General features: G+C 45.1%; 1 protein-coding gene across 2 annotated transcripts in view; it reads left to right on the top strand.

Annotated features, from left to right (window-relative positions):
* HDAC11 (histone deacetylase 11) overlaps positions 1 to 15,829 on the top strand; it is a 32,067-nt gene extending 16,238 nt beyond the window's left edge. For both annotated transcript variants that reach the window (XM_028720009.2, XM_077920433.1), the window contains 4 exons: positions 5,531 to 5,593; positions 9,110 to 9,206; positions 11,423 to 11,601; positions 11,795 to 15,829. In XM_028720009.2, the coding sequence (XP_028575842.2) occupies positions 5,531 to 5,593; positions 9,110 to 9,206; positions 11,423 to 11,601; positions 11,795 to 12,004 (549 nt within the window). In that variant the 3' untranslated portion in view covers positions 12,005 to 15,829. The remainder of the gene's footprint in view (positions 1 to 5,530; positions 5,594 to 9,109; positions 9,207 to 11,422; positions 11,602 to 11,794) is intronic.
* The last annotated feature ends 2,675 nt before the right edge of the window (positions 15,830 to 18,504 follow it).

Genomic DNA, 18,504 nt, shown 5'->3' on the forward strand with positions numbered 1-18,504 from the left:
GGGGCTTTCTTCAGCCGTTAAAGATGAACTTTCCCGGGGGCCCAGGGCGGAGTCTATGGATCAGCTGACCAAATCCGCGCTGGCCATAGGAGCGCGCCAGGAAGCGAGGGCTTTGGAAAGGCGGGAAGGGAAAGGAGAACGTTGGAGGGATTTCCGCATTCCAGACATTCCAGAGCCACCTTTCCCGCCGGCAGAGCCGATGGAAGTTGGAACAGCGCGGGCGCGCGCAGTTTCAAATCCCAGTGAAGGGCTGAAGAAGGAGGGAAAGAGCGCCAAGAAATGTTATCTCTGCCAACAGCCAGGGCACTTTGCCAGAGTCTGCCCACAAAGAAAGGAATGGCAAGGGATGGCAGGAGCTGTTGGGGAAAAGGAGGAGGAAAGCAAGGAGCAAGTAAAAGCCAACGCCTGGCTGCCACCGTCGGGGCACAGCAGCCAGGCCAAAGAGCAGTGAAAGTGCCCACGCCAGAACCTCCCAGACCTGCTTTAGTGATAGAGGTGTTGCTAGAGCTGCCAAACGGACACCCACTACAGATCAAGGCGCTTTTGGATTCAGGCAGCTCCTGTAATTTCATGAGTAAGGAGTTTGCAGCTGAGCACCAGATACAGACCATCCCTTTAAGTAACCCCTTGCAGGTGACCACGATTGACGGCAGAGAGCTGTTGGGAGGAGAAGTGAGCCAACAGACTGTCCTGATGATAATGAGGGTGGCAAGGCACACCGAACGGATAGCGTTTAATGTGGCCACCTTGGGAGGAGCTCCCATCATTTTGGGGATGAGCTGGCTGGCGCTACACGATCCGCTAGTGGGCTGGCATCAGAGGGTGGTCTCCTTTGGGTCAGCGCATTGCCTAGAACACTGCAAGCAGGGGAAGGTTCCGGGAGGAGCCAGAGTCACCCTAGCCGGAATGGAAGTAATGGATAAAGGGAAGGTGCCCCCGCAATACGCAGATCTGAGCAACGTATTCAGCGAAAGGGAAGCAGACAAACTGCCGCCGCATAGACCCTTTGACTGTCAAATCAACCTACTCCCTGGGGCCCAACTCCCAGTGGGCAAGCTGTACGCCATGTCAGACAGGGAGATGCAGGAGTTGAGGGAGTTCATTGACAAAAACCTGAAGCGAGGTTTCATCAGAGAGTCCAGAGCGGTGGGGGGCAGCCCAGTGTTTTTTGTGGACAAAAAAAACACAGATAAGCCGAGACTTGTAGTGGACTTTAGGGCCCTGAATGCAGTGTCGGAACCCCTGGCTTTTCCTATGCCCCGAATTGATGACATTTTGACCAGGGTGAGGAAGGGGAAGATTTTTACAAAACTGGACCTGCGGGGGGCGTACAATCTGATACGCATAAGGAAGGGGGATGAATGGAAGACCACCATGTTCACCCCTCTGGGAGCCTTTGAATACCTCGTTATGCCCTTCGGTCTACAAGCGGGCTCGGCGTGCTTTCAAGCTTTTATGAACCACGTCCTGGGACCTTTGCTCTACAAGAATTGTGTGGCCTTTTTAGACGACGTGTTGGTGTATTCGGAGAATGAGGAGCAGCATGTGAGGGACGTTCGAGAAGTGTTGGGCAGACTGCAAGCCAACCAGCTGTGGGTGAAACTGGAGAAGTGCCAGTTTCATACCAAGGAGGTGGAATTCCTGGGGTACCGCTTGTCAGACAAGGGATTGGCCATGGATCCAGGCAAGGTCCAAGCGGTACTGGAATGGAAGACACCGAAGACCAAGAAGGATGTGCAAAGATTCCTGGGGTTTGGGAACTTTTATCGGAAGTTCATCAAGAACTTTGCACACTTGACGGCGCCCATCACCGACTGCCTCAGCAGCAAGAAGAAATTTGTTTGGACGGCGGAGGCGGAGCGAGCTTTTGAAGAACTGAAAAGGGCTTTCGCCTCGGAAGAACAACTTCTGCATGTGGACTTACGAAAGCCCATGAGAGTGGAAACCGATGCGTCCGACCGGGCGATCGGGGCGGTACTTCTTCAACCGGGGAGGAATACGTCGGAGTGGAGACCGTGTGCCTTCTTCTCGAGGAAGCTGAATAAATCCGAGAGGAACTACACGGTGTATGACAGGGAACTACTCGCCATTCACGAAGCGTTCCGGAGGTGGAGACATTTATTAATTGGGGCACAACACAAGGTGCAAGTGTGCACCGACCACAAGAATTTAGAGTATTGGAGAACAGCTCGAGTGCTCAACCAACGACAAGTGAGATGGGCACAGGAATTCTCCAAATTCCACTTTGAAATTTGTTATGTGCCAGGCCCAGAAAACGTCAGGGCGGACGCTCTCTCACGCAAACCAGAGTATTTGGAGGGGGAGGGGGCAATCGAAGAGAGACATGTCATCCCTGAAGACCGCTGGGTGTGTGGGGCGGCGCTGGTGGGGCAACGAGAACTGGTAGAGGAAACGGAAAATGATGAATATGCCCAGGATAAGCTCAGAGGTCTCAGGGGGGAGGGCGAGAAACCCGGAGGTTTTGAGGAAAGAAATGGGGCATTGTATTACAAAGGGGCACTGTATATACCAGAAGGTGAATTGAGGGGGAGAGTACTCAAGCAGTTGCACGATAGCCCCACGGCGGGACATTTTGGGCAACACAAGACCATGTGGTTGGTTACCAGGGAATTTTGGTGGCCCAAGGTGAGGGAAGATGTAAAGGAGTATGTAAGAGGGTGTGACCAATGTCAGCGAGCCAAAGGGGAAAGAAGGGCGCCGGCAGGGTTATTAGAACCATTACCCACACCAGAACGGCCTTGGGAAGCGGTATCAATAGATTTTATGACAGATCTGCCGAAGTCCAAGGGGAAAACAGCCATCATGGTAGTAGTAGACCTGTTAACTAAGATGTGCCACTTTGTAGCATGCTCACATGCAGTCACAGCGGAAGAAACAGCGAAGTTGTTTGTAGAACACATCTTTAGGTTGCACGGAGCCCCCTTGAGGGTGATCTCAGACCGCGGCAAACAATTTACTTCCAGGTTCTGGAGGAAGCTCATGAGCTTGCTACACGTGGAAGTCAATTTTTCGACTGCCCGGCACCCTGAAACCAACGGGCAGGCGGAAAGAGCAAATGGCATCCTCCAACAATATCTGAGGTGTTATGTCAATGACAGAGAGAACGATTGGGTCGAAAAGTTGGCGCTGGCAGAATTTGCCTACAATAATGCGGAGAATGTGTCCACAGGGATGAGCCCCTTTTTGGCTAATTACGGGTGTCACCCCAGGGCATTTCCAGGGGATGGAGGGGAGAGATGGAGCGTTCCAGCGGCCGAACATTTTGTAGAAGAGATGGAAGCGATCCATCATCAGCTCCAGCTCAACTTAGAAAGGGCCAAGGCACAATATAAGAAGCAGGCAGACAAGAACAGAAGGGAAGGTGAAACCATAAGGGTGGGGGATCAGGTGTGGCTGTCAACCCAAGGGTTGCCGTTCAAAGGGGGTTGTAAGAAATTAAGGCCCAAAAGATTGGGACCCTTTGAGGTCATTCAGCAGATCAACCCAGTGGCTTTCAAACTCCGGTTACCCAACCACATGAAATTGCACCCAGTGTTCCACAGATCGTTACTGTCACCATACAGGGGGGGACGTGAAGGGGAGCACGCCAGGGGACCAGCCTTGGAAGAAAGGGAACGCAGCAATCATGTAGCGGAAATCCTCGATTCTAGGTGGAAGGGAAATCAGGTGGAGTATTTGGTGGCATGGGAAGGGGAACCGGAGTCAGAAAACACCTGGGTGACTGCAGGGGAGGTCAATGACGAGGTTTTAACAGAAACGTTCCACCAAAGATTCCCGAGGAAACCACAGCCGGTAGCAAGGTTTAGGAGGGAGTATTTCGGCACCACCGACGAGGAAGAGGAACTGGAAGGATTCGCGGAGTCAGAGTTGGAAGAGGGAATGGACTCCGATGACGAGGAGTACCGAGAGACCAGGGACAGCAACAAGTGGAGGGAAGTGTTCGAAACTTCGGACGATGAGGAAGGTTCTTTCAGGGGTTTTACCTCCTCACAGCCCGTAGGGGAGGAGACGGGAGGGGGTGAAGGGGGCCCTGGAGGGGAGGTGGATGTCAGGGAACTGCCATCGGAAAGACAGGAGGTGCAAAGGCTCACGGAGGTTGAGAGAGACGTAGCAGCTGAAGAGGGAACCAGTAGGGGGAGATCAGGAACTGCAAGGGAAAGTGAGTCGGAGGGATGGCTCAGAGACGCTTCCAGCGAAAACAGTGGGGAGGTCTCAGGACCTCCTATAGGGACACCCACTCCTCGCCGGAAACTGTCACGCCGAGAGTCCAGGAGACGTGTTTCCGTTAAGGAGCTTTTATGTTGGAAACGATTCCGAAAGCAACCACTTTCGGATTCTGCTAGCGATTGACGCAGCCATGCTGGAGGGGCTCCGTCACAGGCAGAGGTTTGAAAACCTGATCAAACTCTGAGGGACTTGCATTTTACGCACAAGCAGCTCATCATCCCATCACAGTATGTCCTAACAGTGAATCAGTGAGGAAGGTGGACTTTGTCTTACTTGGAATGCTGTTGATTTCAGTGAAAGGGATGGACACAGTAATACAGAAACTCTCATCCGAAGTCCTATGAAGTCATAAACGCAGCAGCCCAAAGCTAGAGAATTGGGTTTAGCTGGGGTGATCCAGGCAGTCTCTCATTGCTTGGGGCCAGACCTGTTTAGCTGTAGCCACAGACTACAGCTTCCTTTAAAGCCTTTAAATTATTGCTTAAAGCCTTTAAATCATCGTAAAATGTGACAGATCCCAGATGGATGAACACTGACCTTGTATTTAGCCATTTAACAAAGCACCAAAATCTCTGAGGAGAGCCAGAGAAAAGCTATTTTGGAACCTATCCATGGACAAGTAAACAGTGTGAATCTCATGGAAATGTTTGCAAGGACGTATTAGTCTGGATCAGGGTGGATTTGATTTAAATCAAATTGATTTAAATCACAATTTAAATCACTAGTTAGTAAGACTTGATTAAAATCATTTTTTTAACAGAAAGACTCCTTCTTGCTGGTATAATCTTAATATTTGCATCCAGATGAAGGTTTCATTTTTTGAATAATAAATTTTCAGAGTAGTTTTTACAGTTATATAAAAATCTTACTGATTTGGTTATACTATTAGAAATACTTAGATAGATAATTTTGAAATTATTGTGAGGTTTAATAAGTTAACTTTATATTTGGACAACTTTTCTGCTGCACTTTATTGGAAGGAGAAAAATAATCATTAGTAACAATTTAAACAATTTATTTAACTAAAAGAATAACATTATAGCATATGTATCCATGTTGGTTAACTGATGTGGTTAAGCAATTTTTAACTTTTTTAAACTTAGACTGAGTTTTAGCACACATGAAAAACTTAAAACAAATCCTTATTTCTGGATTAATATAATATAATTTAAATCGAAAACTATCTTTAGAAAGATTTTTCCTCCAAAAGCATTTTATTTTAAAAATCTGATTTAAATAAAAAAAATCAATTTCTTCTTTATTTCTTTTCTCTGTATTCCAGTTTTTATTTGAAAGGATGGAAGGAGTTTCTAAGGCAACTATCATAGACCTGGATGCGCATCAGGTGAGTGATCAAATGCAAAAAGTTTAATTCGAAACAGAACTCCTGAATCACGGAACGGCAGAATTGTGCCACAAAGTAAGTTGACTTATACTGAACGAATTGCAAAAGCAAAACATATATAGGAAACTTGATATGTGAGACTATTAATCTCGGGGTCGTGGGTTTCAGCTCCACGTTGGGCAAAAGATTCCTGCATTACAGAGGTTGAACTAGATGATTCTTGCAGTCCCTTCCAACTCTACATGATTCTATGATAATGGAGTGGCATTTGGGGAAAATTTTGAAATCTGCAAAATAGGGAAATGGTCAAACTTCCAGTGGGGGCATATTGCACATATTGACAGGGGCCTAAAGAACCCCACCAGAAGCAGAAAATGTATTAAATGTTGTCAGAGCTGCCCTAGGTCCCAGCTCACAAAGGACCAACGCCAGTTCGTTGTTATATAAAACAGTCTTTATTGAAGCTCAGTTTCGCTTTCACAGCTGCGGCGCGCAGCTCTACGTCTCAACTCTAGACCGCCGAAGCTCCGTCTGAGTCTCCTCCCCCCAGACACCAGTTTAAGACTCTAGCCTTGCTCCACCTCTTCCTTTGCTCTTTCCTCCTCTGGGTCCGCCTGTCCGCTGGGGTCTTGCCCTTCCTAGACTCTTCTGACGCTGAGTCCCCTGAGTCTTCCCCCTGCCTCCGGCGGGCTTTAGGACCTGGTTCCCAATCTGGGTTTTCTGCTGTCCTGCGCGCCTGTACATTCGAACTTGGCGCGCGCGCCCAGCCGGTTACCTTCCTCCTGACCGTTACACTGCTCCTGTCACTGCTTCCCCCTTCGGGGAGGCTAGCTGGATCTGACCTCCCCTCCGTTCCCCCACTCTCCGATGGAGGCGTGGTCAGCCCTGACTCATCTTCTCTCCCTGCTGGAGGAGACGCTGGCCCTGACACATGGGACTCTTCCCCCCCGCTACGCTCTGGTGGGGAAGCTGGTCCTGATCTCCCGCTGCTGCTTTGGGAGTCCCCGCTGGCCCCTTGCTTCTGGTGCGTCCCCCCTGGGACCCCCCTTGCCCTGACCATCGGCGCCCCCTTCTGGGAATCTTCTGATTTGCTGGAGAGGCTCATGGAATCTCTCGGGTCACTGTCATTCTCCCCTCCGCTGCCCTCAGATTCTTCCCCTTCGCTCTCCATTTCCTCTCTCCCCTGTGCCTCTGCTCCTGAGCCCCTGACAAATGTATTAAACCGTAGCTAAGCACGGCCATTTCTGAGCCTGCTGCCACTCAGATGTTGTGGACCACCTCTCCTAGCAGCTGGGAGTTGTAGACAAAAGCATCTGGACACATTTTTGTCTACTTGAAGGAAGCCATGGTCTGATCTGAAAAATACAAATATTTAGGTTACAAAACTGTAAAAATATAGAAAAATTAAGTTTGCAAAACAATAATTACTATGTGGTTAGGGTAGATCAACGTGTCAGTGTCCACTTCTCCCCAGTGTAAATATGACATATCGGCAAAAGTCGGAAATCGAAAGATAATTATAGCATGTACACGAAAATCGATTTCAGATTTGAAATCAGCATTGAAAGAACATATAAGAAAAGTTGAAAAATTTCATGCAAAAGAAAACGAAATTTTTTTTGTTCCCCAGTATACTGTGTCTCCCAAGGGAATACATTTTTTTGCATACCTCTAACTGTACATAGATATACATGTCATTTTCAATGCCATACAAGTCATGTTCAATGCTATAAGTCACTTACATTTATACTCATATTGTACTACTTTGGCTATGTGTTTAATAAAATATTGAATTCTTCCATTGTGAAAAACAAAGATTATGGTGAAAAGTGAAAAACATGAATTGCAAAAAAAACCCTAGAGCTTACAGAACAAAACCAACTTCAGATATGAAATCAGCACGTCAAAATTAGGTTAGAACAACTGCAGGTGTCAATGCAACAAAAAATTTGTTCTCCAGTGTTATGGGTTGCTTGAAGCCAACTTGAAACCTTGGGTTAGTCCTCCCTCCCCACTACCCCTTATCAGGCTTTGCAAAACCATAAAACCTCCGCAAGGGATTGAAAGTTAAGGCTAGGCCATGCTAGCTTTCAGAGTTCCTTGGCTCCAAGCAAGTCAGAGGGAGGAGGGAATTCCCTTCCCTTGCCCCCAAACCTAAAGAGGGTTTTGCAGGAGCAGTGATATATACTGCTTCCCTGTTTTGCACACCTCTCTGGCTCATTGTAAGTTGAGCACAAAAGGCCTCGTTCCTTTGGAGCAGGGCAAACAAAGGAATTTTTTTAAAGCATTACAGTGCTTGTGTTTCAGTTGCAGCCAGGAAGCGAAGGGAGGGGAAATCAGGGATTTTAAATAGAATGGGGGAATGGTAAGGACTGTGAAGTTAAAGTGATCTATACCAGCTGGGGTTGAACTGAACTGCTTCTCCACCTCCCTCCTACAAAACCCCCACCCAACCTCTCTCACCACCAAGGAAATAAAATAAACAGAAAGCGAACCTACCCAAGTGATGCAGACATAACCTCTCTCCCAAAAGTATAAGAATACAAGTTTATCACTTCTCTCCCCCTCCCCGCTTTTCTTCTTCCCCAACCTTTTTCTGAATACAACACTAATGTCTCACGTCATATGTAACTGGTACAGTGGTACCTCGGTTTACGAACAGTCCTGTTTACGAACTATTCGGCTTATGAACTCTGCAAAACCGGATGTAGTGTCCCAGTTTGCGAACTTTAGCTTGGTCTAAGAACGGAATCTGAATGGTGGAAGGGCACCGGCAGCGGGAGGCCTCATTAGGGAAAGCACGCCTTGGTTTAAGAACCGATTTGGTTTAAGAACGGACTTCTGGAAGGTTGCAGACCCCTGATATAGTGAGAAGGTGGGGAGGGGTATTACTCAGAAGGGTGGTGGGAATGGGTGATTGGCAGATAGCTGTGATGAGCCTGTTGCAGTCGTTTAGAGTCGTCAACAGGCTCATCACAGCTATCTGCCAATCACCCATTCCCACCACCCTTCTGAGTAATACCCCTCCCCACCTTCTCACTATATAGAAGGATCTGGCAACTTCTGTTTCAGTGTATCTGAAGAAGTGTGCATGCACACGAAAGCTCATACCAAGAACTAACTTAGTTGGTCTTTAAGGTGCTACTGGAAGGAATTTTTAAAGTATTCACTGTTATAGAAAACTTATGAGAAGATGAGGCTTGAAAAATGGGAAAATACCACTTTGAATCTAAATTGTATGTAGACTCCCCCCCCCCCCAAAAAAAAGAAATCTGCCAGATTAGTTATAGTATATGGAGAAGATAAGGAAAACATTGGGTATATTAAACTTTTAAATGTGTGCCTATATCCATATCTGTATCTTCATATTTGCATATTATTTTACGGCATAATAAGCATTATAATACCCTGTGCACTCTTTTCGTAAGGAGCAAAAACAAATAGTGAAATTCCATTAATCTATGTTAATCGCTAATTGGGCTTGATTTGCATTAACTGGTGTTGGTAAACTTACAGGGAAATGGCCATGAAAGAGACTTTATGGATGACCGAAGAGTGTATATTATGGATGTTTACAACAGGTATATTTATCCAGGAGATGGATTTGCTAAACGTAAGTGGGTGATCTCCCCAGCTTTTGTGACCTTAAAACAATTCAAAATAAAATTTGCCAATAGAGGAACTGCCCTTTTTACAATTGAAATGTTGCTCTCTGGTGAATGAAACTATTTGCTGTCCCCCCCCCCCCCCATTGCACTGTTCAGATATTTGAAATCTTCTCTGTGTGAGACATCCCTGGGATCACAGGGCGTTGGTTTTTTTTTTAGAAAGTGGTACGAAACTTTTTTAGAAACTTGGGACATGCATTCCCAAGTTTTCTCTCTGCTGTCTAAGCTTAAGGCTCACTCTTATTCCAGATTTTAAAAGTGGGGAGAATACATGGATGCTGTTGTTGGCACCCGTCTTGGGTGACCATGGAGGACTGACTTGCCTTTGGGGGATGCTAGCTTGACGAGAAAGGGACGCGGGTGGCGCTGTGGGTTAAACCACAGAGCCCAGGACTTGCCGATCGGAAGGTCGGCAGTTCAAATCCCCGCGACGGGGTGAGCTCCCGTTGCTCGGTCCCTGCTCCTGCCAACCTAGCAGTTCGAAAGCACGTCAAAGTGCAAGTAGATAAATAGGTACCACTCCGGTGGGAAGGTAAACGGCGTTTCCGTGCGCTGCTTTGGTTCGCCAGAAGCGGCTTAGTCATGCTGGCCACATGACCCGGAAGCTGCACGCCGGCTCTCTCGGCCAATAAAGCGAGATGAGCGCCGCAACCCCAGAGTCGGCCACGACTGGACCTAATGGTCAGGGGTCCCTTTACCTTTACTAGCTTGACTAGAATGGGGAAGGGAAACCAGGATACACTGTACTAAAAAAAATTCCAGATATCTCAGCCAGGGATGGCCAGCCTGTGACTCTCCAAGATGCTTTTGGACTGCTAGTCCAGCAAGGAAGCGGCTTGTCATGGTTTGACTAGGACCAGAGAGCCCAGTGTCCAAATGACTGTGAGGCTCAGTTCACTGATTTTGGGCCACTTATCATCTCCCAGCCTCATTTGCAGCCCAGGTCGTCACGCTCCTTTTTAGCAAGAGAGGAAGGGAATAACAGTGCGCATCACCCCATGCATAGTTCTTGGTAGAAGGGTGGGAAGTAAATGTAAGAAATCAATAATAAAATATTTGATGTTGCATCATTTTTTTAAGAAACAGTGCTACCTCTGGTTACAAACACTTCTGGTTATGAATGCTTCAGGTTATGAACTCCGCTAACCCGGAAGTAGCTGCTCCTAGTGGCAAACTTTGCCCTAGGATGCGAACGGAAATCACGCGTCAGAGGCACGCGCACAACAGGAGACCCTATTAGTGAAAGCATGCCTCAGGATAAGAATGGTTTCGGCTTAAGAACAGACCTCCGGAACTAATTAAGTTCGTAACCAGAGGTACCACTGTATATTGGACCTCGTCTTTTGTACTTTGCTGTAGCTCATTTATAGGGATGTGGGTGGCGCTGTGGTCTAAACCAGTGAGCCTCTTGGGTTTGCCGATCAGAAGGTTGGCGATTTGAATCCGCACAATGGGGTGAGCTCCTGTTGCTCTGTCCCAGCTCCTGCCTACCTAGCAGTTTGAAAGCACGCCAATGTAAGTAGATAAATAGGTACCACTGTGGTGGGAAGGTAAACAGCATTTCCGTGCACTCTGGTTTCCGTCACAGTGTCCCGTTGCACCAGAAGCGGTTTAGTCTTGCTGGCCACATGACCCGGAAAGCTGTATGTAGACAAACGCTGGCTCCCTCAGCCTGAAAGCGAGATGCGCACCGCAACCCCATACTCGCCTTTGACTAGACTTACCATCCAGGGTTCCTTTACCCTTTACCTTATTGCTTATTTACTTTGGGTGGCATTTAATGAAGCTTTACTTAGAATAGACCCACAGAAAATAATGAGCGTGACTAAGTCAGGGCTGTTAAGTTCGGCAGGCCTTCTCTGTGTAAAACATAGTTGAATATCACCCCATGGGTGGAAGTCAAGGTTGCGCTCTTCCAAACATGGTAGCTATCCAGACAAAATGTGTCGCCCCCCCCCCGCCTCGCCCATTCCATGCTCTTCTGGGGGCTCTCCTAGGACACCACCAGCCACTGGGGGCTGATAAGCCTGGAAACAAATCCCACCTATTGATTACTAAAATAACACAGAGCTTGTAATGGAAGTCTGACTCAATATCAGAAACTATTTTACCTTTATTCCACACCCAAATCATTGTATATATGATTCATGGTAACTTTCAGGAGCCATAAGGCGGAAAGTTGAATTGGACTGGGGCACAGAAGACGCAGAGTATCTTCAGAAAGTAAAAACGCACGTGGAAGGTGCACTGAACGAAGTAAAATCGGACATCATTGTTTATAATGCCGGAACGGACATCTTGGATGGTGACCCCTTAGGAGGCCTGGCTATTTCACCTCAGGTTTGTAGCACACAGAGTATAGTCTCCTCTAAAATCAAAGTCCGAGTCTGAACTGAAGAGGAGACTTGATCACCCTGGGTTCCAAAATGATTTTATTTACTCCAGCATATATTATGATGAAACCATAAGCTAAAATGGTTTATGAACCACAATGAAGTTCAGCAATGTGCTTCCTTTTTTTGTGTAACTGCAGGGGATTATCGATCGCGATGAAATTGTGTTCAGAGCTGCTAGGAAACACAGAATCCCTATTTTGATGGTGACCTCTGGAGGCTATCAGAAGAGGACAGCAAGGATTATCGCAGATTCCCTTCTCAATTTGCATAGCCAAGGCCTGATTGAGAAGGAGACTGCCTTTGGTGAAGCTGGAGGGGCCAAGGTAGAAACGATGCATGGAAAATAAAAGGGAGATCGGCTAACTTGTCACCGCAGAACGAGGACGTTGGGGTTATTGTAGAAGGAAACTCTTAATTGTTTAATATTTAAACCGAGAGACAAGAAATGCTCCAGTTCTTGTAGAATTAATATATTCTAATGGCGAAAGATAATTAATTTGCCTGTACTTACCAGCTGCAGTCAGTGGTCCCACAAGGAATACCAACAGATTATGTTTCTCTCTCTTCCAGTGCTTTTAAATGCTGCTTTTAAAAGATTAAGACGGGCATAAATTCTGGATTTGGTTATTTCTTGCTGTAGCCAGAGTGGTAAAAAACACTAATATTCTTTGTTACAGTAGTCCGTTTTTCTTTTCAAAAGAGAATTATGTAATATCTTAATTTTTTAACTTATTTATTTTCTTATCTGGGAAACCTCCATCCGGCTTAATTTTTCAAAAGAAACAAGACAGCTAACAATTCCAGCCAGATGGGCAGGGTAGAAATAACAAAGTTATTAAAATTATTATTTATCCAAGCTCCACACAATAGTAAAATACATCACAATCCCCATCCATAGCTGCAGTCAAAAGACCAAAGTATTGGTGTGAAAAACTAATAATTTCAAAACAGCCAGTAAACAACAACACCCTAAACCAGGCACCCTCAAACTTGGCCCTCCAGATGTTTTGGGACTACAACTCCCATCATCCCTGACCACTGGTCCTGCTAGCTAGGGATGATGGGCGTTGTAGTCCCAAAAACATCTGGAGGGCCGAGTTTTGGGGTGCCTGCCTGAAACAGTCTCAGGAATAAACCAGAGCAAATAAAAACAGCCAGCTGAAAACTTTAGTAAACACCTGTGGTTTTTGCCCGCCACCTGAAACATTACAGTGATGGGCGCCTGAGGTCCCTCACCTGGTTGGAAATAACTTTATAGTCCTGGTTGTCACCAGCCGTGCTTCATGGAGTTGAGGGATCTGGAGCAGGACTTCAGATGCTGACTGCAGCATATGAGGAGGAACACACAGGAAAGTAGGCCTCCTTCCAAGGGTACAGCTATTTGTTTAGGCGGATCAGATAACCCATTTAAAACCAGCAGCAGAAGTGTTTTTGAGGAACATTCCCCGGCTATTGCAAACGTAAGGAGGTCATGTGTGTGTTCTGAATTGCAGCAGGGGCTACTGTTCCCCAAGCAGATCCATGCTTGACTGGGACGATTTATTTATTGTTAAAACAACCCTAACAGGTTTCCCCTGTTATCGTGAAGTGATTGTGATTATGCTTCACACCTGTGGTTCTCTGCATCACAAGGTGAGAGAGATCATTTATTACGGTCGGAGACCAGCTTATAAAACACACTTGGGGGTGCAGTCACAGAAGGAAAACAAACCATTAAAACGTTGTACAACAATAAATTTAAAAACAATGTACAACAATAAACAGCCGCAGGGAGCTGACCCAATCACCCATAGAACCGAGTTTGGGGATTTTCTTAACGAACTAGTTTGAGTTGGGAGATGGTCTGCGCCTACAGATCTGTACACAAAATCTGGCGACCATCTTCTGATCTTTGCCTAACAGGAAAAGGTCAAATTTTTGCTTTTCCAGGAGGTCAGCGAGCCTCACCAGTAGGGGATCAATGGTCTTACTACGTGCCTCTTCATAAAAGGGACATCTAAAGAACAAGTGCTCTGGGCTTCCCATCTCCCCCAATGAACAGGCGCAAAGTCTCTGAGCAAATGGGACTTTTTTGAAGGCTCCCTCCAGGACCGGTGAGGGCAGGGCTGAGCTTCTGGCGAGCGTAAAGGCCCTTCTTGCATTTTTAGATACAAGAAAGAAGAGATATGCTGCCGGTGCGGCTATCTATCTCTTGATTTCTCCAGTTTTATCACAAGGTGGCAGAATACTGTTCTTCAGCTTTAGCACTTCTTGTACATCTGACGTCGAAATATATTGGAATGTAACTGCATGCCACGAAACCTCGTGCTTATCCACCTGCCAGACGATCGGTGCGTTTCCTCGCCACAATGGCATAACAAACTCTTGCTGCCTGGTTGGTTTTTGTAGTTGTAGTTGTTTGCAACTGAGAAGATACATATTTATTTATTTTCTGCTTCAGGTGGACACAGTAAGTCAGAACTGGCCCCGGGGTTTAAAAGTGCACAGCTAAAAGCTCCGCTCGAGTTCCCCATGAAATCTACAGGAGGTGCACTTAAGTAATTCATCCGATTCCTCTTAGGACTTAAATGGCCAAAATAAATAAATAATAATAATAATTATGGATTGTGCCTCTCAAGACTGGGTTATCCAGGCACTCTTTATTTTTCTAAACAAGGAGGACTGGTGTGATAATTACCTGCAATAGATTTCGATTATAGATCTCTCTTAATGTTAACCTGTGACATTATGTGGTACTACTGTATAATATTATGAGCAGTGATGTCTTGAAGCATATATAAAATAGTTACGAGATGTAAAATAGATAAAAGTTTATGTAAAATAATCAGTTTACATTTTTGTCTGTACACTAGGATTCTTTTGCAACTCTCCTCAAATTCTTTCATCTAATTTTGAGTGAACGCTGAAATAAAAAGGGGTTTTTAATCTTACTCTTTTTATTTTAAAAGTCCGTTGTTTTTTTTTAATAACACGGCTGGGGAACTTCTGTTGTTGGATTACTCCTATCAGCCCCAGCCCAGCTAGCATAGCCCAAGTGATCAGGGATGATGGGAGTTGTAGTCCCAACATCATCTGGAAGGCCAGAGATTCCCCACCCCTGAATTAAATAAAGGTTTTTACTATATGAAAAGTGAGGCAGTCTGTGGAGCTGAACTTTAAATTGATTTGGGGAGCCTCTCCTTCAGTAGGTGGTAGGTAAAATGTGCCTCTTGCCTCACCAGCTTTTATCAACATTACAGCTGCGAGCAATAGCTAAAATATAGTGTGTTCCATACTAATGTTAACATCAAATGGATTTGAATGGATTGCTGAAATAAGCTACAAACCCGCTCCGCCAGCAATGCCAAAGCTGTAGTTTTATAGCCATTTTACAGAGAAGCAAGTCCCATTGTGCTCTTCTGAGGTAACGAGAGCAGAATCCCATCCCTTGTAAATGTGAAAAAATATGTTGTGAATATATATCTACACACCAAATCAAAACAAACTTACAAGCTTGGGGGCCTTTTTTTAATTCAACAAGAATTTGCCGCAGGTGTCGGGGTTCGTTCCAAAAGGGTTGTTTTGCACAAAACACTTTGCATTTGGAAAGTGTATACTTTTTTTTTTTACTCTTAAGTTGCATACAGATCCACTGCTAGTTTATGGCATGTTTAAAGGATATATGTGTATTTCAGTGATAGAATTATCAGCTTTTCATAGTACTTGAACAATGTTACGATGTAATATAAATACTTGCTGTGCAATCCTATATTTGTCTACTCAGAAGTAAGTCCTATTGAGGGAATGGGCGTTGCTTCTAGGTAAATAAAGAATACGATTGCAGCCTTAAGCTCAGTTACTAATAGTTTTCACCCTGGGCAAAGTAGCTGTGGATGAATTTCTTAACTTGCTGTGATTTTTTATTTTAATGAATTTGACACTGGGTTAACATACGTACCGAATAGCAATACCGACATTTGCACTTTCTTCTAACGAGAATGTTTAAAGCACTATTAAAAGATTGAGATGTATTTTCTACACTAATGTGTTACCTAGAGCTATTATCATTTGAAATATTTTTTTAATAATACGTTTACATTTGTATTGAGCTTAAGCACAGTAATGCCATGTAGCATACGAAAGATGTTTAATGTTCTTATTTATGGATAAAATTAAAACAATGCTAATTTTTCTGCCGGTGTATTTTCACTTCTTCAGCTTTTCACGAGGACTTCCTTAAAACCCAGGACCAGATTACTTGTTGCAAGAGGAGCCTCAGGCTACATCCACACCCTTATCTTTAACTACATTTAAAGCAAGCGGTTTCCCAACAAAGAATTCTGGGAGATGCGGTTCTGCTCTTTAATAATCAGGCCCTGCTTGCTTCAACCAAGGCATTTATGTGGCTGAATCTCAACGTGTGGCTTGAACCAAGATAAAACTACCGTATTTTTCGCTCCATAGGGCGCACCTAGTTTCTAGGGGGGGGGGGAATAAAGAAGAAAATTATTCCCCCCCCCCCCAAGCACCAAAGAGCAAAGAAGCCAAGACAGCGAGCAGGATCCATCCCACTGGCTGTCTTGGCTTCCTCTTTAGCCATGCGCAACTTCTCCAGCCGGGAGAGGCTGCGCGCGGCATTGGCAGGATGGATCCCGCTTGCTGTCTTGGCTTTGTTTTTAGCTGCGGGGCTGGGGCGGGGGAAGCTTCCCCCGACCCCAGAACATGTCCAGGAGCGACAAGATTGCGCGCAACCTCGCCGCCGCTCCTGGAGCTAGCAGGGCTGGGCAAGCCCAGCCCCCAGAACAGGCCGCTATCCGCAAGCCTTCGGAACTACCGCCACGCTCCGAAGGCTTGCGAATAGCTGCCTGGAGAGCGAGAGGGGTCGGTGCGCACCGACCCCTCTCGCTCTCCAGGCTTCAGCGAAAGCCTGCATTCGCTCCATAGGACGCACACACATTTCCCCTTCCTTTTTGGAGGGGAAAAAGTGCGTCCTACAGAGCAAAAAATATGGTATACAGTGGTGCCTTGCAAGACAAAATTAATCCGTTCCGCGAGTCTCTTCGTCTAGCGGTTTTTTCGTCTTGCGAAGCACGGCTATTAGCGGCTTTAAGAAAAAGGAAACAAACTCGCAAGAACTCGCAAGACGTTTCGTCTTGCGAAGCAAGCCCATAGGGAAATTCGTCTTGCGGAACGACTAAAAAAACGGAAAACCCTTTCGTCTAGCGAGTTTTCCGTCTTGCGAGGCACCACTGTATGAGCCACAGCCTTCCAAGCAGTATGCAGTGAGTTCCTGAGCTATGTACCCACTAACAGGAATACTGTTATGAGTGTAGGATCTTCCATGCAGAAATTCAGCATCGTTTAAAAAAATAAAATACAAAAAGACATCCAAGACAGGTTTCTCACCCCTTTATTAAGACAGCTTGCAAGGGTACATGGAATTAAAAAGTATGGGGGAAGAGAACCAACCATTGGTATTTATTTAGGAAAAAAAGTAAAAGTTCTGTTCATTCATACAGAACAGTAGTAGAACAAGGGGAAATGAAAAGTGCCCATCAAACAACAAAATTAAATTTTCACATTTACTCATGCAAGCAGCAGAGGATTTTTATACAGTGGCGATGGGAATGATTACGGTATAGGCTTCCATCGTGGCATGAAAATGACACAGAAGAGCGTCCATGATGAAAATAAATTAAAAAAAAACAATTTACAAGAGACGTGTTAAATAATTTAGCAACTATGAATGAAACATTTGCAAGACATACATTTTTTACATCATTGTCAGAACAGTAAACAAGAGAAAAAGACAATAAATTCACTGCAACAAAGTAAGGCAACTTATTTGAAAACGGCTGTTATGGTTAAGTGTTATATGCACAGTAAGCTGGCAGAATGTGAGCCTGCAATGGAATCAAAAAGTATTTTTCAATTACAATTTGGTCTTTTTGACTATTCAAAACCAGGGTTAAAATGCCAACTTTGCCATTACAAGTGGGAAAATATGAAATATTCCCTATTTCCCATTAATACGAATATTAATATGTACTGTATATTAAAACTTCCCCACCTACAAAACTTTAAAAAATCCTTTTGTAATGATTGAACCTTAAGCTAACAAGCTGTACAGTTACTCGAAACTATTGCTTGAAATGTATTAACAACCAAAGCCGAAGATAATATTTAAATTTGTTGCGATTACAGAAGAAATTCTGTCCACATTTATTTGTCAGCATCTTGTGGAGGAACTTTACCCATAATACATTGATTATTTTTTTTAGGAATGTGTTCACAATAGAAACAGTAATAGATGCAGCCATTTGATCTATGTAGATCAAATAACATTATTTGAATGGACATTGCTATGACGATCAACACATAAACTTAGGAACAGCTTTTTGAAATTTTGAAAACAAAGTGACTTACTCTGTAAAGCATGTATTAATTGCAGCCTGTTTTAGAAAAAGCAAATTTCATGACGTACTCTCAGCTTTAATGAACTGTGGACCAGTTATAAGAGTGTTTAGTCCAGGAGGCATAATTACACTTTGATAAATTGTCTGTCTGGTAAAGTAGTTATCAGACTTGAAACTCTTGATTGTAAAAACCATTTCCTTGATCCACCATCTATGGTTCCTCTCATGAAGGGCTGTTTCATCAAGACCTGTTTCCAATGTAGTACTGAACAATGGTTTAGTATAGAGGTGTGAGACCTGTGGCCACTCCAGATGCTGAACTACAACTCCCATCATTCCCTAACCATTGGCCACACTGCTCCAGCAGGTCAAAGGTCAGCCCCCTGTGGCTTAGTGCTACTTCAAAGAGGAGTACTGGGTTTACACTCCCTTTCCCTGACCTCCAGCACAAC

This window comes from Podarcis muralis, chromosome 2 (assembly GCF_964188315.1).
Source record: "Podarcis muralis chromosome 2, rPodMur119.hap1.1, whole genome shotgun sequence".
Classification (NCBI taxonomy): Eukaryota; Metazoa; Chordata; class Lepidosauria; order Squamata; family Lacertidae; genus Podarcis; species Podarcis muralis.